Source organism: Bombus huntii, unplaced genomic scaffold (assembly GCF_024542735.1).
Source record: "Bombus huntii isolate Logan2020A unplaced genomic scaffold, iyBomHunt1.1 ctg00000073.1, whole genome shotgun sequence".
In the NCBI taxonomy this organism is placed as follows: domain Eukaryota; kingdom Metazoa; phylum Arthropoda; class Insecta; order Hymenoptera; family Apidae; genus Bombus; species Bombus huntii.
This window is the reverse complement of record NW_026099331.1, coordinates 552,997-578,966: the sequence shown is the minus strand read 5'-3', so window position 1 is coordinate 578,966 and position 25,970 is coordinate 552,997. Positions and strand designations below refer to the sequence as shown.

The following is a 25,970-nucleotide window of genomic DNA, read 5'->3' as shown; positions in this document are numbered from 1 at the left end:
ATAATAACCACGAGACAATACTCGACAATAATAATACGAGACAATAATAATCGAAAAGGCTGATGAAACAAAGGAATGAGTAATTTGTAAAGACAGGAAAACAGCAATTAACGTACATCCAGCTACAATTGAAAATAACTTTCTTCGCTTTAAATGAAATTCCAATCAAATACGTTTTATCAGACTCGACTAACAATCAATATTATTAGCTCAACAAATACTCGAGATTCCCAATGTTTTTTGTCGAGTTTCAAATAGAACGTTAATTACTCGCTTGTCGGAACGTCCATCGGCATCGAAGACCGTGAACCAATCTACGTTATCTTCTCCTTCGTTTCAGGCTGTCGCTGGCGATACCAGTCAACCGCGAAGGTTACTCGAGATGCAGCATGTACGATGTAAATTACACGGAAATTTTGCTAAATGGAAGCCACGTACCGGACCCATCGTGGCCAACGAAAGATTGCCAACAAGGATGGGAATTTAATTATACCACCGTCCCTTATGCGTCTGTGGCATCCGAGGTGACAGAAAATGTTCGACTTGTAATTTCCTGCTTTTTGAATATTTTATTTGTTCCTATCAATCAATCCCTTTATACTGTGTATGTCGTATTCGATTATTTGCATGATCTATTTCGATAAAAAATAAGCGTAGTGTACAATTTTTGGAAAGAAAGAAGAACGATGAAAAGGGTCGAATAAACGTTTGTGGAAAGATCGATAGTTCAGAAGTGGGAAAATTAACAATGTCGATTTCCACAGAGGAAAATTATAGTACGTAACAGAATTACTAGTACATATTGCAGTAATAATTAGTGCATGTAGTGAAATTACAGAGTACATTCTAAATTCAAGCGTTACATTGCCAAATAAAATACAATCGAATAAATATTTATAAAAATACTTAAAGAAAAAAAAGGATAAAAAATTTCGAATTATGAAAGCTGATAAAACTAGGTTGCGATAAAACTGAAAATGAAAATATCGGATTGAAAAGAAACTTTAATAAAACGTTATAACGAGCAACAGCGCGAACACGCAGATTTGTTCGACATAAATTGCAAGACTTTTTGCTCCAGTGGATTTCCATGAACTTTGCGTCGCTCGTCAGGAGGAGAATTATTCATCGAGGGGTAGGAAGCATCCAGAAGAAGGACGCGAGAACGCGCAGGGTCTTAAGCTTCTCCTTCTTTTTTCCTCAAAGGGAAAGAAAAAAGGACAGAGGCGCGCTTCATTAGGAATTTCGAAACTTTGATCGAAAATTCGTTTAATCGAGGCGTTGAAATTGCTATAAGATTTCCGTGATGCTGATCGTGATCAGAAGTAAATCATTCGACTGTAGTTTTCTGTTGCAGCTGGGATGGGTTTGTCAGTATGATGCATTGCCAACCATAGCTCAAAGTATCTTCTTCATCGGCGCTATCTTCGGAGGATTAATTTTTGGATGGGTTGCTGATCAATATGGAAGAATACCAGCTTTGCTCGGAGCTAATTTAATGGGATTTCTCGCTGGGGTGGCTGCTGCGTTCACGGGTAGCTTCTGGCAGTTCACTTTGTGTCGTTTTTTCGTTGGATTCGCCTTTGATAATTGCTTCACTATGATGTACATATTAGGTAACCGTTTTTCAATAATTTCTTTTTTGCCCTGGAATTGAGTTTGAAAGCCACACAATGGCTACAAAAAGTACTTGTACGTATGTATCCTTATTTCCCAATGAAGCGTCTCTCTTCCTTTTTTTTAAATCAGTTTTTACGTTTCATTTTGATAGCATTAATTATTTATAAGCATGTATGAAAGTATTACAAATGATACGAAAGCTAATATTTTAATCAGTCTTATCTTAAGACTTAGTCTTAATTAATTGGTATATATATAAATGCTGTTCTAAATACGATGGTGTACAGTTACTTTTTGTAATTACTGTAAGCAGGAAGATCTCTAAGTTTAAATAACAAAGTAATCTCTACAACATACTGTAAAACTGTTGTTATGCTTGATTTACGACTGACGTTTCTACAAGTATATGAATTTTGCAACAGAACTCACGTTGCCATGCAACAATTTAAATGAAATTGAAAACCATTCAAAGTTACGAAGAAAGATGCTTAAATACATATGAATATACATGAGGTCATACATATTTATTTTTTAACTGCGGCGTTTATATCAAAGAGAGGGAGAGAGACAGAGAAAAATTAATTTTCCTGTTTTATAAGAATTTCATGCAAGATAAAAATATGAAACTTTAAGATATTTGGATTTATATATACCATTGAATATTTATAATATTTAAAGGTAGTTAGTTCGCAATCATTTTCTATACTAATATTTTCCCTCTATACTCGCGATCAATTATGTTTTCGCGATCAGTTATGTATTAATTTTGTTTTCTCTTTTAACGAGACAATATTCTGATTACAAAGGATTAGTTGTTCAAAATTGCTTTTCATTTCTGGACAACTATAGCATACCAGGGTTTTCATAAATTTTCACTTCCCAACGGAAAGCGAAGGTAACGAATGAATGGTTCTACAACGAACGCTTCCACAACTATAAATCTATGTATATATATACATACATACATGTATATGGTTTTAATTAAAATGAACATCTTCTTCTAGCAAACTTATTTAAAATTCGTAAAAATATCACATAATAATATAAAACAATCAAGTAACATTTTAAATATTCCATTGAAAATTCTAATAAATTGTTTAATATAAGATCGATATAATTCATGCTGAATTCATTGTCTGATATCCATAATACAGGCAATTTATAATACAAAATTTTATTATAACTCTACATGAAAAAATTTCAATTATAATACTGTAGAAATATATTTTCCAGTTATTGTTCTAATATCAATATACTGAAGAGAAAATCTAGACTAGTCTCTGTCTTGAAAGATATTTTATACCCTGAAAGTACAGCGTTAAGACCCTGATTGAAACTTTTGAAGAGACTCTGTTGAAACGTAAGAACGCTGATTGAAAGTTCATCAGACGAGTCATTGAAACGAGTTTTCTTGATCGAATAGCAAGTTTGTCCTGCAGACAGCATTCCAATTGTGAAAATCGAGACCAAAGAAACTCAGGTGACGTGCATTAACCCTGAATCGATGACTCAAGCCGAGGTTGGAAAAATTTACAATTTGTTCGACAAAACAAGGCCAAGTTGACGAGATTCGTGAGCAAGTGGCTGGTTCGTTAATGATTTGGCGTTCGAATTTTCTTATTTCTATTCTAATTATCAAGGTCGATTAAACGATTGATCACGAATATTCGACGGAAATATTGAGAAAGAAGGCTCGATCTGTACGAGTGTAAATCGTATTTTAATCAATGACTTGAGAAAGTGAGGTATTGATTGAAACTAAGATAAGTGATACTAATTCGTTTCGAGCGCGTAACAAATTACATCATCGGATTCATTGATTTGCAAATAATTCTATATTCAGTTCCGTATTTATAATCGAGCGTAGCGAAGATAAAATGAAAGGGACGTGATTATCCGAGGGTCTCACAACTAGAGGAAAATCGATGGGAACGAGGAAATCCTTAATTGTAGAAACTGCGTAGAAAATACCGTGGAAAATATCATATATATTTTAATAGAAATATTTTTGTACTTTTTTTTAAACATTAAAACTTTAGAGCTTTAGAAGCTTTATGTATTAGTATACGTATTTATACAGACTTTGAAATTCATAACAAATTTCTCTAGATAGATGCGGATATTTTGTATTGTTTCGTATGTATACTTGTGTCACTTTTCTTTCTAACGATATTTAGTTAAAAAGTTCGTCTATATCATTTATAATAGATTTTGTTTTTATTTATATTAATGTTAATTTTATATTAATAAAAATCACTGAAATTTTCAGTATCATCATTATTTAGTATCATCGAATTTCTTTCTTCTTTATGTTCCATATTATTATTAAAATTCTCTAATAAACATTCAAATATCCTATAGAATATTTCCATTATTTTTCACGTATTATTTGCAGTCATATTTTCCATATTTTATTATCGATAAAGTTTGAGTTGGTTCTTTAAATTCCTATTCAACATTCCAGCTAACCAGTCGATATCAATAACACGTGCCTTTCTTCCTGCCAGGATTTATAACTTATTCAAGCAGAACCTCACTCGACCAGCTCGTTGAAAGCGTAGAATTCGATCAACTTCATACAACTCACATACAAACTGCAGATAATGCTAACAGTGGGAGGAAAATATGAGACTGCAAAGCGTATAAACCTAGTAGTTTATAAAAGCATTTACATATTTGCCACAGAAAATTTATATGTATGTAGAATATGTGTTATATAAAACATTCTGAAATTTCATTAGCATTGTAATGATTATATTGGTAAAGTTTGAAGCATTTCTGAAGATACACATAGAAGTTACGAGATATTTAATGCAAACATTTATTTAGTACAAATATACAGCATAAATAGTTATCTTAAACATGTAATAAATGGTTATCAAATATCGGGATTTATTAATATAATAAATGTTTGACTATTTTTATAATTAAATATTTTTGTAATTACTGTGAAATATATAATTACGCTAAATAATTTTGTATCTTGTATATAGATTTTTAAATTTACTTAATTGAAACTCTGCATTATAATAACCGTATTTATAATTCTGACGTCATATTCGATATAATTATTATATGACTTTATTACGATCCTAATGAAATTCCAATATATTCATGAATATATAACAGAAACGTAATAATACTTTGTTGTACTAATTATGATACCATCATATATAATAAATATAAATAAATAAAAAATGTCTATAAATGCTAAGATACTTTTACGAGCTAACAGGCGAGAAGGAAGAAACGAAAGAAAAGAAAGAAGAGAACGAACGTTAATCAGTTTCGAAACGTTAACAACGTCCTTGCGTTGGACGGTGCTCGCGTTTATCGATTGGTCGCATTGCGAGATATCGGTCAGATTATTATTATTAATACGATCGTCTGTAATTTATCTTTGCTAATTGTGCCGCACGGAATCTTCGTTTACAATAAATGAGTTGTCGCTTTTGATCGAACGGTAACACGATATGAAATTACAGGGTGACGGAAACAGCTGGGAGAAAAGCGAATACTTTTTCTGCGCGAATAATGTAATGTTAAAGGCAGTAAACCTTGAGAGGCGAAGTGATGAAACGAGTGGTCTCAGAGAAGCTTCTTTACGTCTTCTTCTCCTTTCTGTATCCTTTCTATGAGAATAATATCTCGTCTTCAGAAGAGATCTCCTCGCCCTATCTACGCGTTGTAAAGGCAATACAAACTGAATGATACATATATTTAAAAAACGATATTTTGTTGGTTTTATGAATATTGATTTTTATAACGTGAGGTTCTTCTACTCTTAGTTTCTATTAAATTAATGATACATATATTTTAGAATGGCTGTCGCAATGGTGATGATGATGATGGTGATGATGATTTGCGAAAGAAGATGTTGAAAATTACAGACAGCATAAATAATATTTAGATTTCATGGAAGTTGATTTTTGTAATGCGAGGTTCTTCTATTCTTATTTTTCATTAAATTTCTATGTAGAAAATTATTAAACATTTGGATATAACTGGGAGATTATTTCCGTTCATGCGTACCGGAGTTACTCGATGGTCTCGTACCGAAGCTGATAACCAACCCAGATTTTCAGGAAAGCGATTAATAGCTTAAAATTTATTCGTGCGAGATAATAATCCAAAATGTAGTTAAAGTTTTTAAGCATTGTTTGTTAGGATTACGAGAAAATGATGAATTAACAGTTATGTATAGACACGTTATATATATGTAGGAGGTCCAGAGCGTATTGGGAAAATTTACGGCGAATTAAACAGGAAATTCCGAGATATCTGCTCAAAATATCTGATTTGTGGAATTATCCTATAGCTATTTTATTTAATAAAAATTAATTCAGGTAATTTTAGAGAATAGAAATATCTGAAACTCGTGATTTAAACGAACGTTCGTCATTTTGGTTTATTATGAATTATAAATTGGTTCATTATGAAGCATGAAAAGTAAAAATCAATGGTACAAAGTGATCTTAAATAAGGAAGCGAGTTCCATGCTAAACATGGTTCGAGCATCGCAATTATAATAAAGCAAAAAAAAAAAAAAAAAGAAATAACCACTGAGCGGTAATTATCAGGAAGCCACTAGTTACAACTAATTGAAGGTGATTCCGGATTAGAAGCAAGCCACTATTAAGTGGCTAACACGGTTGCTTCATTAAGAGCAATTATTCCCTATTTTACGGCAACTACAAATAGACGTTGTTCACTATGATATATTTCCACGTGTTTATCGCATCTTGTCCTGTTATGCGATTAAAGAGTTACAACCTTGCGTTTCTAATTTATTGGACGTATACGCACCAGACATTAATTTCGTCTACGTATTCGTGAAATTGCGAGATTCATTCATCGCGAAGGTCAGTTCAATTGTTCAAGATAACTTCTCATCGTTTTAATCTGTTTTCTTGTACGAAAATAGAGTAATATTTACTTGTCATTGCACTGTGGATATATATCGATATGTTCGTTCAGGAAGTCAATTGTTTTCATCGAATTAGACTCGACTTTCCGTAGAGAATGTTCGTTTCGACATAAATATGTGTCTCAGGCTTATCGATCTTTCAATATCTACCATAAATAGCTTAACAAGGTAACACACGCTCGTGTTTGAATTATGTAAATGATCCTTTGACTCTAACGATCCGTTTATTCACAGTTAATTTATGATATTGCTAGTTACGCGTGATTCTACCTTTTGTATCTTTAAGAAATACAGGGTGATTGGTAATTGGTGGTACAAGCGGAAAGGGGGTGATTCTACGCGAAAAAAGAAGTCGAAAATATAGAATAAAAATTTAAAAATTTAAAAATTTAAAAATTTAAAAATTTAAAAATTTTAAAATTTTAAAATTTAAAAAATTTTAAAAATAACGTCAATTGAGACAACGATCTACAGTGAGATCCGTTATAACGAGACGTGATAAAGTGCACGCGTACCGAGCGAAAATTCAAAATCGATTTTCTCGAAAACAAAGCCTCAAACGAAAAATTTTTATTCTATATTTTCGACTTCTTTTTTCACGTAGAATCATCCCCTTTCCGCGTGTACCGCCAGTTACCAACCACCCTGTATAATTCGTAAATAGAAACGTATTCTTGTCGATAAGTATCGAAACACTTACGGAAATTTAAATGGGCTTGAACAATCATCGGGAAATTATTAAAGTCCTTGTTATTAGATCTAAACACGATTTAATCGTAGAACTAAACACGTTTGTTAAATTAATCTATATATTGTATATCTACTTTTTATATATTTGTAACTCAAATTTTTCTTCTTCATATTGCGTTAAGTTGCCCCAAAAGTTTCTTTCGTTTTATATTATTTTATTGAATTACGTATGATCTATTTTGTCCCAATGAATATAATTCAATAAAATAATATAAAACAAAAAATAGTATGCGTCTATTATCTCCTTACGAGACGAAAGAAATTTCTGCGACAACCTAATATATTGTTCCATTCTTTATTCACAGAATATTTCTTTCACAGATGATTCTTCTAAATATTATGTTTTTTATTCCAGTATTAGAATACGCTGGACCAAAGTGGAGGACATTCGTGGCGAATATGTCGATCGCAGTATTCTTCATGTTTGCAACTTGCATTCTACCCTGGATCGCCTATTATTTGGCCGACTGGAGGATGACCTGTATTGTCACCTCAGTTCCTCTTGTTCTAGCCGTAGGTACGCCATGGTTGATACCGGAAAGCGCTCGATGGCTGGTCAGCCAAGGTCAGATAGACAGGGCCATTAAAATCCTTGGTAAATTCGAGCGAATCAACGGCACCAAGGTGCCCGATGACATCTATAGACGATTCCGGGTAAATAAACCGAATACCGCAATCTTTTCCGTATTTTCTACTTTTATGATCTTTCCTGCTTTATGTGCGTTCTATAAATACCAATTTATATGCCTTTAAGCATATCATATAATCATTTTCTTTGAATAGAAGTCTAATTGGGTCTTTTACGTAATGAAAATTTGTTTACAATCTAGTAATTTTATATCTTATTCATCACCTAAATTGCCAGCGATAAATTGCTGTCAATTTCTGTTATTGTCTGTTATTGTCTATTTCTGTAATGTTATTTATTGAATTTGTATATTGTTTTTATCTTTGAAAATTTTTATACAAATAGATTAAACATTTGGAAACTGCTCAGTCTATGAATAGATCATGGCAATATCAACATTAATGTACGATATAAGGAGATAATCGACTTTTAGAGGTTTGATGTTTTATAAAGTAAAATGAAAAAATTTGCGAACGTCCAAGTAAACTATTTCGAAAGGATCGTCTCATACAAATATAACATAAACTTTCTTCCGGATTTTATCGTAATCTTTGTACACATAACAGATTCACATAAATTTGTAAGAAAAACAGACAAACGACATTAACTAGTTAAAAATTTGCTAATAACAGGAAACCTGTGCCAGAATCTGCAAAGAGGAGGAAGCAGACAAAACGTACTCCGTGTTGGATCTATTTAGAACGCCACGACTACGGAATATCACGATTCTATTTATTGTTATTTGGTTCGTATCGCTATTAAACAGATATCAAATAGATTGACGTAAAATCGGAATTGTATCTTGTAAAAATCTCACGAACAGTTTTATATCTTTTGTCTAAAAATACTTCATTTCTGAAGCAAGGAATTTGCTTCTCACATGAAATATGATAGCGTGCTTTTCTTTATCATATGAAATTGTTTTACGAAATATAGGATGGCGATTTCTTTGGTGTTCGATGGTCACGTACGAAACGTCGATAATTTAGGCCTGGACGTGTTTGTTACGTTCACGATTGCTGCAGCAACCGAGCTGCCTGCTGACACGTTCTTCACGCTCGTTCTTGATCGATGGGGCAGAAGATGGCTGGCATGTGGTTCCCTCGTCATTTCTGGTATCTTCAGCATCTGGGCTTCTGCCGTTTCCAATAGTTCGTACATTTCGTTTTTATATATTCACCCTTCTATATTACTGATCAATCTTCTAAATAACCTAAGTCGATAATTCTGACTTAATCAGACGAATATTTTTCATTCGTATAACATTGTGCTTTTTGAAAGAAAGAAAATGTATATTTTGGAATATTTATAACATGCAAATGCTTGTAGATTATTTGCTACATTGCTAGAATAGTTTCCAAGCCCTATCATGTATCCGTTGTATAGATATTTTATTTCCCCTTCTACTGCTTTGATCATAAGATCGCTTCGTATTTCCGCATATATCAAAGGGCGTTGGCAATAGTCCTCAAAATGATGGGCTTCAGCGCTCCAGCAGTGCTATATGGCTTTCAGTAGCCGTAATCCATAATACAATCCCTTAGATTCAAATTGGCTAGATTAACGTTTTATAGATAAGAAGCTTATTGCTTGTGCTTAGCTTAGAGCTAAGCACGCTTATATTAAGCTTAGCAAATGCTTGTATCAACTATTGCAGACAACCAGACAAATTACAGACAGATAAAATAATTTCTTCCCTTTTTATTCCTTAAAATTTTCTAAAATTATTTCATGAAAAATTAGAATTAAAAACTAATGCTAAAAATTTTTTTTCAGGTATATATACAGCTTCTCTGGCAATTCTCGGTAGATTTTGGATAAACATTTCATACAATATCGGTCTCCAATATGCGGCTGAAGTATTACCAACTGTGGTTAGAGCTCAGGGTGTAGCTTTGATACATATAATGGGATACGTTGCTAGTATCCTCGCACCCTTCGTAGTCTATCTCAATGTTGTGTCCTCGTTCCTACCTCTTCTTGTGCTGGGCACACTCGGAATTATGGACGGTCTTCTGACTCTCTTTTTGCCGGAAACATTGAATAAGGATCTTCCGCAGACGCTGCAGGACAGCGAGGATTTTGGAAAAGATCAGAAGATGTGGGATGTACCTTGTATCGGAAGGTAAAATCATATAAAGGAACTTTCGGTCTCCTTTTTTCAAAGATATTCACAGATCTTCAAGCTCGAAGTTCAAGATTCTCAAGCATTCTGTTAGATCTACATCTTCGTATGCTTTCGTATTATTTTCTTCTTAAAATCTGTTAAATCTCTCAAAAGAAAACTGGACTATCTTCTTTCTTCAAATGCTTTTTAAATCTTTTGAACAGAAGAGAAGGATCGAGTTGGGAAGTTATTCAAATCTTTAAGCGATTGGATTCAATATTTTTAAACGCAATGTTTTGACAGGAAACGCGAGGACGAGGAGACACCACCGGTCGCCATGTTCCGATCATTTTCTAGATGCAGTGCGAGGAATTCGATGAGAGCGTCGCTTCGCGGTGAACCTTTAAGGAGTAGCATGCTACGGAGATCGAGTATAAAATCGAGGAAAAGCGAAAACTCGATCACAGAGGTCGAAAGGCTGTAGCGAAACGTTCACCACGAAGTACAATATTTGTCGCGTTGATCTCGAGCAAAGAATCTTTAGTCTTCCAAAAACGTGCAATACATGTATTAGAGTAAGACAAGTTACTGAATCCAGGAATCTTAAATTCCACCGTCATTAATATTCATTATCACAAAACAGCGGATTTTTATGCAATTATGGGTGATTCGAAGATACGAAAATTTATAGAATGCGTATGACGCAAAATTTTGTAAAATATCCAAAAGTACAGCACTATCGATGATATTTAATGGATAGAAACATACTTTTGCCCAAGTCCTTTCGATTGTATCAAATCTTTCAATTGTATTATTGTATCCACGAAAATATGCATTTGCATAAAGATCCGCAATGCAATTATCATAGCAATTTTTCATCAACAATGATTGATTAAAAATTCAATCATTAGGCGAGCGAATAAAAATTAGGGTAAGAACGTAGGTTAAAGTAATTGTCGTAAATTGTCGTGGGTAGTTAATGTTAAAAATTAGTACTTTCCTTTGTTATAAAAGTTCCTGAAATTGTTCGTACAAAAGCTCCATCTTATAGAATATAGTGCAATAATCGTTATACTAGTAAAATAATAACATCATAAATATACAAAATATATTAACGAGATGAAAATAATATGGACAACGTGGTGTATGGCCACGAGTTTTGTACATATGTACGTGTAAGTATTTGTAGATCGATTAGCAATCGCAGAGACCTCGTGCGCATGTCACGCGACGAGATAGCGCGATTATTTTTATTATGATGTAAATCGTTCTTAGATGTTTTGTAATAAAACTTGCCAGTAAAACCTTCCCTGGATTCTGCTAATAGTTCTTCACCACTTGTTCCTTAGTCGATTGAATTAACGATACAAATAAGTATGAGATTATCTTAGGAAATCTCATTAATATTTTTGTCGACATCTGCGACGTAAAAGCGGGGTAATAATATTTTGAAGTTTTGACGACGCGTTGCTTACTATAGATATTGTCTGTACAGGATTCATCAATTTTTAGAGAGCCTAGTCTCGCCAAGATGGAGATAATCCTCTTTAAAGCTGAACGTTTTAACACGTAATCCCACTAGCAAGCCATTGCAAAAATGATATTTCGATTAATGATGGAAAATCGCTTTTGAAGACAGAAAAATCTTCTTCGAAGGAAAAATTTGACCTAAATCTTTCGAATAAAATTAACGTAAAATTTGTGTTACGCCACGAGGCTTACCACAGGCTGTATTTTCTAATCGTCGCTCGCGGCCCTACAGTGTCGCAGGCAGACCGCCCTATCTGCCCGTCGGATCATATACAATGTATCGACGAGAGCATAGTTGTTGCCAAGCAGCGAGCTCTAGAAACGTCGATTTTTGACCGTTACGTTTTTCACGCAAGAAGAGGCATACGTGATCATAGGCGCGAGCGGTGGCGTGACCCGAGCATAGTGGGGGTCATCTTCCAAATGAGACAAAGGAATAATCGAAGGGGATCAGTTCCTTCTGACGAGTCAAACGTGACACTTCGACAAATCTGACGAGCAAACGAATTTATCTAGAGATATCGTAAAGTCGAGTCAAATTTCTGTAACATATTCATCATATTATTGTAAAATATATCATTCTATGTTAACCTGTTAATACAGTGTTACATTCATTAAACCACCTCTGTTGTCTTAACCGAAACAGGGGAACGACTATTTCGCGGCGTCGATTAACATAGTCGTCGCGAGAATTTACGCCTCTCGCTGACGCGTCCTCGCGACCGCATCTCTCCGCGAACGGTCGTACCAACTGTAACAAAGCATTTATTGACAAATTTAATATCTTTCTCCATAATCTCCATAAATCTGCAATACCCTTCCTTTGTATTTGTGTGCGTTATTGAATTGAATAAGACACCGATATAACAAGTTATAAATCACAGTTTATTCCAACAACGTCTCTCCGCGAACGGTCGTAACAATCTGTATATAAAATCGATAATTTCAGCATTCAACATGCTGTATATTATAATGCCAAGTTCGCGTTATGTTCATAAAGAGTACAGAGATAATCTTCCAAGAAATTTCTCCCTAGAAGTGCTTGAAATCTCTTCTTGGAGAATCTTAGAAATGCGCGAAGAATATTCCAATTTCAGAGTGTTTTTCGAGAAATATCGTCGAGCTACAAATACCTGGAATTCGAATCGCAGCGAGTATTCGACGTATGCGTGGGAGTCGTTCGTGCTGTTACAGTGGAGAAACATGTTTTTGTTTTTACGGAGGTACAATTCAAGACTAATTGTAGATGTAACGCGATTTAAAGCTATAATAAGCGTGGAAAAACCATTCGCGATCGGCCAATTACTTTTTCCACTGTCAATTTATTAATTACGATTGCTTCTGAAAGTTTTCCTACGCGTAACTGCTAAACGAGAATTTTCCCATAGATCCCAGAAATTTCGTACACTTACTTTGCCATACCAGCTACCACAAGCAACCAAGAAAATATCGATGTCTTAATTTTCGCAACTTTCAGACATTCTTGAAATTTAGATAAATACAAATACAAATGCAAAACAATGCCGTTATAGATAAATACAAAAATTTCGAAGTTTTCCGCTTCTCAGAGAAATTTTGCTTGCATGTGTACGCAGTGCTCAGAAACTCGGCAGATTTAAGCCTAAAAGGATTAAAATTCGATGAAAAGATTACGAGATAATAAACTTCAAAGTCGATTACCACGGAAGTTTACATCGTGTGAAAGATTTGTGGCGGATCGGTATCAACAGGACGCCGACAGGTCGAGGCATCAACGCGGCGCAACACCTCCCGGGCGATCCGCGGGTACCAACCGCCAACACTAGAGGGCTACGATGACAACGAGTCTGTCTGTCTAACTCGCTAGCGGTCGAATATACGAGCGATTGATATAAATACCGCACCTAGCGAGACTCCCTCTACGTCTAAGGCAGGGACTACCGGGCATAGCCTTACTGACGAGTCCACCGGTAGTCCCGGGACGAAACGCACTCTCTCTCTCTTTTCATTCGTCACAGATTAAAAGGAATATTCTGACGAGCAGCTCTTAATAGTTTCAGCGTCTAATCCTCTAAAAACGTGACATTAATTGTTCGTGCCAAAGAGGCAGCTACGAATTGCAAAATATCGCGAGAATTCGATCTCGACGGGCGTAGAAAAGGCAGGGACGGGAGAACAAAAGAGGATAACGTCTCAGATTTAAAAATGCACTTGTCACATGATTTTTAAAACTTGTTTTTTTCGGTATCTAAAGCACACTTACAAACACGATTTTTTTTTTTTTTAATTCGGCGAGCCGCGGAGAGCTGAATACGACTTTCGTATGGAAAGTCACGAAGGTACGATACGTTATATTTTTGCGAACTACTTACTTCATCTAGTCGGTTTTTTTCTTCTTTTTTCTTGAAGGAACGCATGGATCTATATCGCTCTCTTTCTCTTCTTCTTCTTCAATGTAATTTTCACGTAGGAGACTTATCCGCCTCAAGTACGTATTATAATCTTTTATTGTAGACCATCGACGAAATGATTCTTCTCGATACCGTTTAGTAGCATCGTTATGGAAAATTCTTCTCTCTTCTCATTTTAATTCCCTTAACAGTCAATGGAATCCGATGCTATGCGCACAGCTACGTACGTGCAGTGCTATATCATCTCTACTCCATAAATATCGTTTACTGCCCCAATGTTAAGGTTCAACATACGAGAGTTCGCGACCTTTATCGTAGTTTCTGTTGCTAATTAATATTAACGTGATGCAATCTGAAGCGACGAGTAATGAATATGCCCCTCTAGCGTGACGAGTTATCAATCATACATGTTACTAGACGATTGTACCATTATTCGGTGCCAACTAGTAAGGTTGCGGAGAAGCATGTTGTCGACGACAGACGAGATTAATCTTACTGATTGCAGTCTTGACACAGACACGCACATATGTAAATGGGACACTTGTAAAGTTTCTATCACGATCGTTGTATTCTTTTTTTGCTTACGTAAAATGTGAAAGGCATTGTGACTCGTTTGCGATCATTGATAGTTTGTTTGGTGAGTGTGCTGTTATGAGTGGGATTAGTAGATGAAAAGATGATTTAACGTGGCGATTTTTATGATTGTAAATATTGACATCTTTTGACGCCGATTTGTATGTTTTTTTAATATTAATATAGAGTGGAATAGATACACCATTGGGGATTAAATGTTTTTAATCTTTCGTTTCTAAGCTTTAATTAATTACGTTTCAGAGTTACTCGAATGAACTATATCTTAAAGAATAAAATTCGAGTTTGATTATGCGTTCGTAAAAATTGGATTAAATTTGAGTTATTGCCACTTGAAGACACTTCGTTACAATAATCATTGTAAATAAAATTAAGAAGTTAAGTAAAACTAGGAACATTATATTTGTCTACGATTTTTTACATTTCTGCGAGACGCACATGTTTCATTGCTAACGAAATAATTAAGTTTATTATAAAATATGAAGGTAAATACGCTTCGTATTAGCAAGTTAATTTTCGAAAGCTAAATGTAGATATTATTATTTGAATGTCATAAATACCCGATACAACAAGTACATACATGAAGTGACACACACTTGTGTATTCATGAGTTTTTAATTGCCTTCTACGAGTTTACGAATTATAAAATTTTATAATTACAAATTACACACTCGAATGATAGATTATTTAAATATTTAAATACGTGTAATAAAATTTCGATTTATTCGATAAATATTATGTTCAGATAAACTCTCCGTTTTGTCTACTTTTCATATCTTTTGGAATCTTGTTAAAAAATAATGAAAAATGGGGTTCGTTATAAATTCATGATTTAGTTAACGATGTTCAAGGACGTTTAATCTGAAGGATCAGAAGGAAAATCACGATCGTTACGAGACAACGTGAGAAAATTCAATGCCGCAGATTGTCTGAAATCAGCCATAATCGCATTGTTACTTACTGAGCGATTCTTAGATCCTTTAGTTCTGTTTGTTTTGCCGACGAAACACGTATAACATAATCTGTTACCGATACTAGGTGATAAATGAACAATAAGGAAGTGAAACTGGTAAATTCCATGAAGGAATACATTATCAGTTTGGAAAAGATAGATGATCAAGATAGATCACGATCATTATGTATTAGTATGGCAAAATGAAGACTGAAATATTTGTACAATATTACAGTAAATAATTAATAACAGATTTCGTGTTAATAAAATGATAAAAAATATTAAATTTAGGTTTAATATTTTAAGCATTTAAAAAAGATGGAACAGAAAACTGTGATAGGCTTTGATCTTTGAGTATTAGATGGTACGATAAGTATCGTTTTCGAAAAAAGAGTATTAATAAATGTAAAGCATTTTAAAAATGAAAATTTTCCATTAGCAAATTTCTCGTCTCCTCTAGTCAGAAATTAAAATTGAATGAACTGTTTTTGGGTAATATTATGGAATTCTCTTTAGTTACGTGTTTATAATACATAACAGAAATGTATCTATTATTCAAGATCCATCGTTCTACTGTTATGGAAACCAGAAGCGAACACAGATTTCCCTCAGTCCGACCTCTACACAGTCAGTGAAAGCATTTTCATACAACAAAGTAAAGATAAAAAATTTTCCTTCGACGACGCAATGCGATTCCAGTCACGTTGCTTAATGATCTATCAAGGTAGACAGGATTCTTGAGGAACCAATGTAATTACGTGACTACGATCATAATTTTTCTAAGGTCTCTGTACCCATAAACAATATTGTGATCCCGTTTGTTATTTAATATAATTACTTATATCTAGTTATATTTAGTTATTAAATATTAGCATGGTTTACTATATGTAATTCAGTAAATCGGTACAAGATCTAAAGAAAATATTTCTTACGTATGATTTTGACGAACTTTGTGTAAAAATCTATAAAACTAGAAGTTGCTTAGTTTATATACAGATAAAGAAAAGCATCGTTTATATCGTCGAGATATCACATTTATATCATTTTAAAAATAAAAATTCTTCATCAATGCGAAGAACATTTTCATAAAAAATTACGAACAGAATATCTCGATTCTACAATCTACTGTAAACAAGATAAGTATCGATAATGAATAAATCTTGACATTGAATTTTATTCAAAAAGTTTTATTCAAAAGTGATATCAAATAATCCGTAATGACATTTATTACTCCAATCATATCAGTCAACTACTACCTACCGCGTAATACGCGATCGATTTTCAAACGCACCCTCCCCGCCCCCCGCCCAAATAGAGTTTCCAGTGTAATTCTGTTATTCTTGAATTTTTGGCTTGTTTTTCATTTTTTAGCTCACTTTAAAATTTCTTCTGGCTTCAATTGTGCTACGATTTAAAGTTTTCCGTGTATACGTTTAGGACGTTACTGCGTGCGGAAATAGTACAGAAGGCCTCTAATTATACCGTCTACAATATTATTTATAGACTTTGAACCATATAGTACATAAGTATGTAATTGTATATCTGTCGTGGTTCATTTTATCCTTCTCTGTTGCGTGAACCAGCGGTTAGGAGCGACACTAAATCAAGTGGGAATGAAACTCGTTGAAACAACGCTAGACATGGTAACGGATCCATGACTGTGCTTCTGTTATTATCAACGCCAGTAACGGTTAAACCTATTGCATGTGTGTAAGTTGGAAGTTACGTACATAACTTATGCACACCCGTTGTGTGTTTCGCGATCTCATATTTCTTTTAATTTGAATTTTATGAAACTTTTTGTTCGATAATTGATGTGCCATATTACATCCGTCACATTCAATGTTATATGGTGTAATTTCTTCAGTTGTGGTGTTATGTAAGTTACGAGGTCATTCCTGTGTTTGGACATGTGTTTGGAATGTAGTGTGTATCTTTCTCTTCGTATGTACATAGTGAGTAGAGACTGTCTGTCTTTCGCTAGAAGAATATTCTGCATATAGTTATTTACTGTTCTTGATATTTGATTTTGGAAATTTAATTTTCGCTTTGCTTGTATCTTCGAGCGTAAGGTGAAATTTGTACAGACATATCTAGTAATTTGTTAATCGTACTGTTCGAAATTATTGTGTGTGTGAATATTTCGGTGAATATAAACTACGAAAACCTGTCCTTGATTTTTTATGGTAACAAAGCAGTCTTTTCAGAAGAAACAATATTCATAAATCAGTCCCTTCGCAAAAAGCTAATTCTACGAATCTTGTTAGAAGAAACCGGTTGACGAAACTACGTGTCCCTTCAGGAGAGGTCTAATTTATAGAGGTAGCTTGCAAGAAAAAACCAATCTCACAAAAAGCTTGAGCATTCTTAATTAATCCTCTTTAGAATTCAATTACATTTATGCCTTTTGTAAATATTAATTCTAAAATAACGATGCTAACATTTCTAACCTACAGAGTATCAACAAATAACATAACGCAATTCCCCATTTCAATTAAATATGAAAAATATACTAGAGTCGATCCAAGATCAAACCCGGTAAAACAAACGACAAATTTACCTGAAAAATCCACTGAATTCGTTTCAATACATCCGTTATTTAAATTGCAAAAATCAGTTGTGTTTCAACGTCAATTTTTAACACCGTCCATATATCGCAATTTTAGTATGCGACAAGACGACAATACAATTCATTTCAACACCATTGAAAAGTATGGCTGGCTTCGGACAACCGGTTTCCGGCGTGGCGCCACTATGCTTTGGAGAAACAAGGAAATACATATGTATGCACCTTGCTTTTTGTGAGACAGAAGAACTCTGTGTTTCTGTTCTACCAACGTCGCTGTTGCGACGATTTGCCGCAAACCTAAATGGAGTTCGATCAATGGCAACGCGAGCACGTAGTCCTCGATGTTCGCGATCGGAAAATCGAGTTTTCCAAACTATTTCTAGTTTCGCCGGTTCCACTGTCAATCAACGTTTCTTCCTTTGGTTCCGTTTCTCTTCGATTTTCTCCTTTTTTATTGGCAAACACGTGTCACCGAGTATAGTGTTCGTCTTCGCTAAGCAAGCTTCTATATCAGCGATACGCGAGCCGGTTTCCCCTTCATATTTGTACAAGACTTCGTGAACATCGGACGTTTTTCTCCTCTCTTTTCGAATAAGAAAATCCTATCGTTGTTTAACTAACAATTGCATTTCTTTAAATGGAAATGTGGTCGTGTCTCCTTTATATTTTCAATTAGCCAGGGAATTTAGGTTTATTGCCGTGGAAACTTGATCGGTCGTTTACGTAAGGATCTGCGACTTTGCTTCATCTTCGAGGAAAATTTCATCGAATACAATCGTTTCACTCAATGATTGGATCAGTCGAGAGGGAGATTCCGTGACTGCCTGTATAAATATTGATCATAGCGTCTCTTGAAGGGAAGCTGTACCAATCTTGTTGATTTAACTACTGATCCTACTTTATCCTCGAGAAAAATTACTTACTTTGATTGTTTGACCATTAATTTTAGCGTTTCTTCGAGGGAAACAGTGTTGATCGCTCGAGTCTGCTTCTTTCTCAAGGTAAATTGTATTTACTATTTACTCGATCAGCTATTTTATTTTCTTTTCCCGGAGAAACCTTGTTTCTCGCCTGTTTGACCATCCGCGCTATTTCTTCTTTGAGATAAACTGCAGCGATTATTCGTGTAATCAACAAATCTACTTTTTCTTTCTTTACGAAGGAAATCGTGTGTTTAACGAAATCTCGCTTGTTTAGTCATTGATTCCGCTAACTTTTCCAAATAAATCGTCAATCATTCGCTCGATTGCCAATTCTAATTTTGCTTCGAAGCAAACTGCGTTGATTATTCGTATAACCTTTTTAATAGAAACTGTTTTTCGCCTATTTTATCGCCAATTTCCTTTTCAAAATAACATGTATTAATTATTCGTTTAATCGCAGATTTTATTTTATTTTATTTCTATTTCTATTTCGTTTTATCATCGATTTTCCGCCGTCTTCAAAGAAACCCACGTGAATTACTTTAATTACTTTTCCAAACTAATTTTATTTCTTTACTTTTAAATTAAGAAGCAGCAACGAAAATGCTACAATAACGGAAAAATTCTTCGGTTATCTCCACAAAGAACACGAAGGTATCGAACTTAGTGTATTGAGACATTTTGTTCGTTGGAAGTTAGTCGACGACATTTGGAACGGAAAGATACATTTGACATGATTTAGTGTGACGTTGAGAGAGAAAAATGGTTTGATCGAGGGTGCCCTTAATTACTAATTTCATAACTTGCTGTTAATCGATCTGACAGTGATATTAGTGGATGTGGTTGGTAGTGCCTGATTAATCGTGATCGATATTTTGAACAAAGAGCAACGAGAAACGATCAGTTTGGAGTTTCACTTTGACGTCGTGATAATTATTATAGCGATAATTATTAGTTCTACCTAAGAATGTTACTAATAAATTAGGAAAAAGAAATTTTGATTGGATTCTTGATAATGAGTGAAAATTAATTTAAAAGATTGTATTTGGAATTTTGAGAATCGATCGAGTCCTCAGTTTCAGTGCAATGTAACGTTATCAGTCGCGTGAGTTTGGCTCATATGTGATTTATGTGCAAGCTAAATGTTTCCAACAAATTGTAGCATATTGATTTCTCAAAGTCCTGTATCAAATGTCTTGTAATTATAAGCAATTGTTTCGTTTGGACGATCAAGGGTAATATACTCTATTTTTGATTTTAAAAATGCCGCCATTTGTGTAGACGTACACACGCAAGTATTTATTATGTAGACACGATGGCTCGTAGACACGAACGTTTCTCGTTGTCGTATTTTCCAAACAGGTTAGTTATTTCGAGCACTCGACCACTTTCTCGCTCCTGACAATGACATTAGTCATTCTAATCGATGTCTCGAAATCGATGGTTCTTCTGTCAGCTGTTTCGTTTCCGTGTTTATTCCATATGATAATATTGTTTCACGTATTCGCTTAAATTTAATTGGCAAATGATTAATTTCCCTGAATCCATTTTCAAGTAAACATATCAGTTTAACCTTTTGCTCTATCTGATACGAAAATGAACAATTTGATATAAAAATTTTGCGAAAGATCGATATATTATTTTACTTTTAACTTGGAAATCGTTCTTTTAATTTTTCAATATCTAATTAACCACCTCAGTCCCTAAGACCGTCTGTTTTAACGAATGGTAAATAATCAAATAATTGCGTTGATACATCAGAAGTACCATCTTCTTATATCCCTGATATTAGTGTTAAAACAGATTTGAAAAACCTTCAATTATTTCATTTATTCTTAGCCTTCGATGGCTTAAAATTTTCTCGGTTATTTTCCAATAGAGTTCAATATATTGATCGAAAACTTAGTTTAGTTAAGCACTGTAACCGGAAGTCACCCTTAAGTCGCCGGGTAAGAGGATTACGAGTAATAAACAAACAATATTAATCAGAAAATTATTCCATTCAATTTTTCTCCTGCATTTAATTAAATATGACAGAGTCAACAAACTTTCCTTCGGTTCTTCTATCTCATTTGCAAATCTATAATATCGATATCCAAACGATAACTCGAACACCATTAACCAGCACTCGAGGCTATTTCTTTCGTCGAAACTTTCCTCAGACATGCAGATATCACGTTGACATCGCCGCGTATACCGAATCAGCCCTTTTTAAAGATGATCTCGCGAGCGTGGTTCGTATGCAATTCAATTTGAACGAGTCGCGTGTCACGATTCACTTGACTCCCGGCACAGTAATTGGCCGGCACTCGAGCAAACACTTACTCTTAATTTAACGTTTAACCGAATCGAAAACAAAGCGAACAGTTGCCGGACTTCGCTCGTTCTTTCAGTTCATTTCCGAACGTCTTTCGATCAGCATATCGGGTCTCCTCTTTCATCTCCGTTGCCTTTCAAAATCTAAAATCATAATTGAGACTTTGCTGCTCGAACTATGGAAGGGGAAAACGTGAATGACGGGTAAGATTGTTCCTGCGTTCTGTCAGAAAATAATTTCCTGTTTGTGGGAGAGGAAAGGAGCATTGTAATTGGAATCACAGAATGTGAAACATCAAAGGAACTGCCGAATGACATTTATTTCAAAGACTAGAAGACTGAAAACTTTGTTATACGACTTTTATACTGCTACGCCTGGAAATCAAGGATGGATTCTGTTTCAGCGAAATGAAGGACGAGAAGAGTAACTCTATATTGCCCACTGAAGCGACTCGATTGAGACCAAGATTGGAAAATTTCGATGATGTTCTGCCGTATGTCGGTGACTACGGGAGATATCAATGGCTGTTGTTATTGTCGTTACTACCTTATGGCGCGACGTACGCGTTTCTGTATTTCTCGCAATTTTTCATTACGATTATTCCCACGGAACACTGGTGCAGGATAGACGAATTAGTAAACTCGAATTTCACCGAAGAAGAGAGGTAAGTATGTATAATGAAGGAAAGAAAGAAAAGGAGATATACGTAGCGACGAAAGCTCCTTTAAACTTTGAACGATATTTTTGATTGTTCGTAGAAAGTGACTTTAAAATATTGTGAAAAATATGCGAGATATCGCGATTTCTGGAATTTCTCGAATTTTCGAACATTTCGAAAATTATTAGAAAATATTGTAGAAAAATTTCACGATAAGATACAAGATATTTTTGGATTACTCTGTCTGGACTTTGGTTCTTATTTTAATAATTAAAATGATCAATCATCTATCGTATGGGGTGTTTAGGATTAAGATAGCGATTCCAGTGACGAACGTTTATCCTTATTACGAACAATGTCAACGGAAGGACGTAAACTTCACAGAGCTGTTGAAGAGCGATAAGAGCCTGAGCTCATCGGGCTTCCAAACAAACAAAACGATAAAATGTACTCAATGAGAGTATAATTTTACGCAGATTCCATATCCTAGTATAGGAACTGAGGTGAAGTATTCACATCGTTGTCTGAATCGCATGCTTCGAAATTCTTACACTTCTGCTGCGTTCTTTGGGTCATTTCCGATCTACTCTAACCTTGTTATAGTAAATTTCTTAAGTTTAAAGAAAGTATAAGACGATAATTGTTAGTACGGATAATTCCTCGTTCCGATTTTACGCGAACGTTTTTTTCAGAGCATAAAGAACTCTTTCATTCATCGAACTGCGAGCAGAATCGAGATATAAAAATTCGAAGACCGCAGCAGGATTAAAATTATATTCTGAAAAATATGAATCTGGTTTTTCGCTGACTAACTCTTAACCTTGGTGATTAGCTAGATTGGGTATGCGACCGAGAATACCTCGTATCAACGGCGCAGGCCATCTTCTTCTGCGGATCCATCATCGGTGGTTTCCTAGTCGGTTGGATCGCCGATCAGAAGGGTCGTATCCCAGCTTTAATGTTCTGCAATGGTATCGCCCTTTTTGCCTCCATTTTCACTGCCAGCGCAAATAGTTTTTGGTCATTCGCCGTCTGTAGGTTTCTCACTGGACTGGCGTTCGATAACTGTATCAACATTCCTCTGATTATCGGTAAGCCTTCTACGAAGTAGAAAGTGCGAGAGGTTCGACCGATAAGCCAATGTTTCAGTCACGCGAGAGACAACGTTAGTATGAAGTCAATGTTTCTATTACGTGAAAGATGATGTTGCGTGAGAAATTTTTGATGAATTGTTCCTCGAAGATAATTTTGACGTTGCTGTACTCGATTGAACTATACGGTTCGAGTTCTTGATTCAAGAGCTTTTGCCACCACCAGAGATGAATATATTGATTTTGTTATTGTTAAAGATCGTTTCATCGATTTTCATGTCGTCGAGGATAGTTATATCTTGATATTCTTAAATCGAGTTATACAAGGTGGTTGGTAACTGGTGGTACAAGCGGAAAGAAGTCGAAAATATAGAATACAAATTTTTTTTTAATTCTTCCATCGAGACAACGATCTACAGTGAGATCCGTTATAACGAGACGCGATAAAGTGCACGCGTATCGAGCGAAAATTCAAAGTCGATTTTCTCGAAAACAAAGCCTCGAACGAAAAATTTTTATTCTATATTTTCGACTTCTTTTTTCGCGTAGAATCGCCCCCTTTCCGCTTGTACCACCAGTTACCAACCACTCCGTATATTCGTTCGAAATGAAAATTATCACAAAATTTTCAACACGTAATTCGTTTAAATACGTTAGAAGCAAAACACGTGCATTATGTAGCGCTTTTTGTTATACGGACCAGCTCAAACTCGGAACATTCACGTTTGCAGAGTAAACGGATTAATTTAAAATCGGAATTATATTTATAATCTTACAATTATCCTACAATTATGTTGATGGTATCGTTCATTCGGCTCGTCATCAATTGCTCCATATTAATAATAACCGGTTTCACTCGATAAATCTTCCATGTTCTATTACTGCAACATAAAGAATAATCGTCGTTAAGTATCTTGATATAATAATCAGTTATTCCGAGAGTCATCGACGATCAATTATCCCGCAGTACTCGAATATATGGCTGTTTCGAAACGAACGTTGGTCGTGAATATCGCCTTTGGCGTATACTTCGCAGTGGCCAGTACAATTTTACCATGGATAGCCTATTATATCGCGAACTGGAGATATTTTACTTACGTTACTGCCATACCGCTGTTATCTGTCGCTATCACACCGTGGATTCTTCCCGAGAGCGCCCGGTAAGTAAACTCCTAATCGTTCGATTATTCGAATTCTCAACTTGCGCTTTGAGATTTATGCAAATTTACTTATCGATCCATATCACTCGTATTTGCTCTGTTCAAGCTGGTACGTTTCCAACGGGATGATGGACAAGGTTGTTGAGAAACTACGGAGAACAGCTAGGATCAATCGCAGAAATCCAGACTCGCGTATTTGCAATATATTCGTCGTAAGTTCGATCAAATAGAATTCTAGAAAGCTTACGCGAAATCATACGGTACAGTGCTTGAATCTGTGCTGACAGATATATTTGATTCACGTCGAAAACACACAGACTCGCGAATGTATTTTAACATGCATAGACAGGTTTTAAAAATGAAACGCGATGAAAAATGAAATATGAAATGAAACTTGACTGTCGCGATTCCATTGTGGTATTATATCGATCTCGTACAAAATTTGAAGTAAATCTGGGAATTTATATAGAAATTATAAAATATTTACAATTTACAAGTACAATCGGGGATAAAAATAAGCTGCTATAGTTAATGGAAATAGATGTGAAGAAAGTATAATCAAATTAGTATCAGCCTCATATACTTGAGTTTTATTTATTATATTTCCTTCTAATAATATGCAGATAGTTCAGCAAATGATTGAAATGAATTTTTACATTTTCTCCACTAATCCACTTAGTTTTGTTCCCGACTGTATTTCGGATCAGAAAAGTATTTAATCAACCAACCACCCATTATATTAATAAATCTCGATATCAAAAGCCATGCCGACTAATTCCATAAAACAGAATGCAAAGTGCCACTGTTCGTGCTATCTATTAATGACGAATAAAATGAAAATAAAATTTCTTTTCAGTGTGTTATGAATTTTGAACTGTGTAAGGGCTAAAGGCACGACTCGTATTATATCTTTCGTTAATTATTCTCGAAATAAATTCTTGCAGAGTAACATGGAGGCACCGGACAAAATTCAAGAATCAGCGACGCTGCTCGATCTGTTCAAAACGCCACGGTTGGCGAGAAACACTATTCTTCTAGTTGCATTCTGGCAAGTATAAGATACGAGTTCATGTTGCGAGAAAACCTTCATAAATAACCGATACAATCTTGTAGGTGTTTCACCCTGATCTCGTTCGACGGTCACGTGTATTCATTAAAACTTATCCAGAGCTCGGTGTTCGTGTCGTTCTCGATCGCCTGTGCCACAGAACTTCCAGCTGGGTTATTACTCGCCCTGTTGCTCGACCGATGGGGTCGTAGACTCTGCGGATTTCTCACGATGGCAATGACCTGTGTACTCAGTATCGCTGAACTTATGCTGCATTCCAGTAAATATATCGATCTGTTTATTAAAGTAAAATTAAAACGATTATAATGACGTATTATTGAGAAAAATCTGAAATTAAGTTGATGATGAATGTAAAAGAATTTTGGCAACTTCGAAGGTATTAATCTTGGAAAATAATTATTTTGATGGAACTAGAATTTAGGAATTATTAGGAATTAATTTAGTGGCGAAATTGAAAGAGGTGTGCACATTTTAGAAGCAATAATTTTCTATATGTTGGTTTTCTAGAATTTGGAGATTTATAGAAGTTTAAAGTTTGTGTGAAATTTTAATTTGATTTTGATTAAGCTTCGATCGGACTATATTTTTAATTAAACTTACAATCAAGTATTGTGTACCCAGGATTAATTTTGTATTTTTTAATTTATTCCCCAGTGCTCGCGAAATTAGTAATGTCAATATTGTCTGT

General features: G+C 34.8%; 1 protein-coding gene, 1 long non-coding RNA gene and 1 pseudogene across 2 annotated transcripts; 2 read left to right on the top strand and 1 right to left on the bottom strand.

Moving 5' to 3' along the window:
- Positions 1-326: 326 nt before the first annotated feature.
- LOC126876371 (organic cation transporter protein-like) lies at positions 327-11,340 on the top strand (the record flags this gene model as incomplete). The annotated part of the gene is made up of 7 exons (XM_050639219.1): positions 327-524; positions 1,358-1,616; positions 7,653-7,951; positions 8,558-8,670; positions 8,862-9,076; positions 9,702-10,050; positions 10,336-11,340. Coding segments are annotated over 7 exons (1,614 nt in total), but the record flags the coding sequence as incomplete, so codon positions are not given.
- A 5,508-nt stretch (positions 11,341-16,848) lies between these two features.
- Positions 16,849-25,773, top strand: LOC126876372 (carcinine transporter-like; annotated as a pseudogene).
- LOC126876387 (uncharacterized) lies at positions 23,795-25,969 on the bottom strand. Its single transcript, XR_007694157.1, has 3 exons — positions 25,883-25,969; positions 24,152-25,555; positions 23,795-23,934 (listed from the first exon to the last, which is right to left on the bottom strand). It is a non-coding gene; the product is annotated as an uncharacterized LOC126876387 (long non-coding RNA).
- Between the last annotated feature and the right edge of the window lies 1 nt (position 25,970).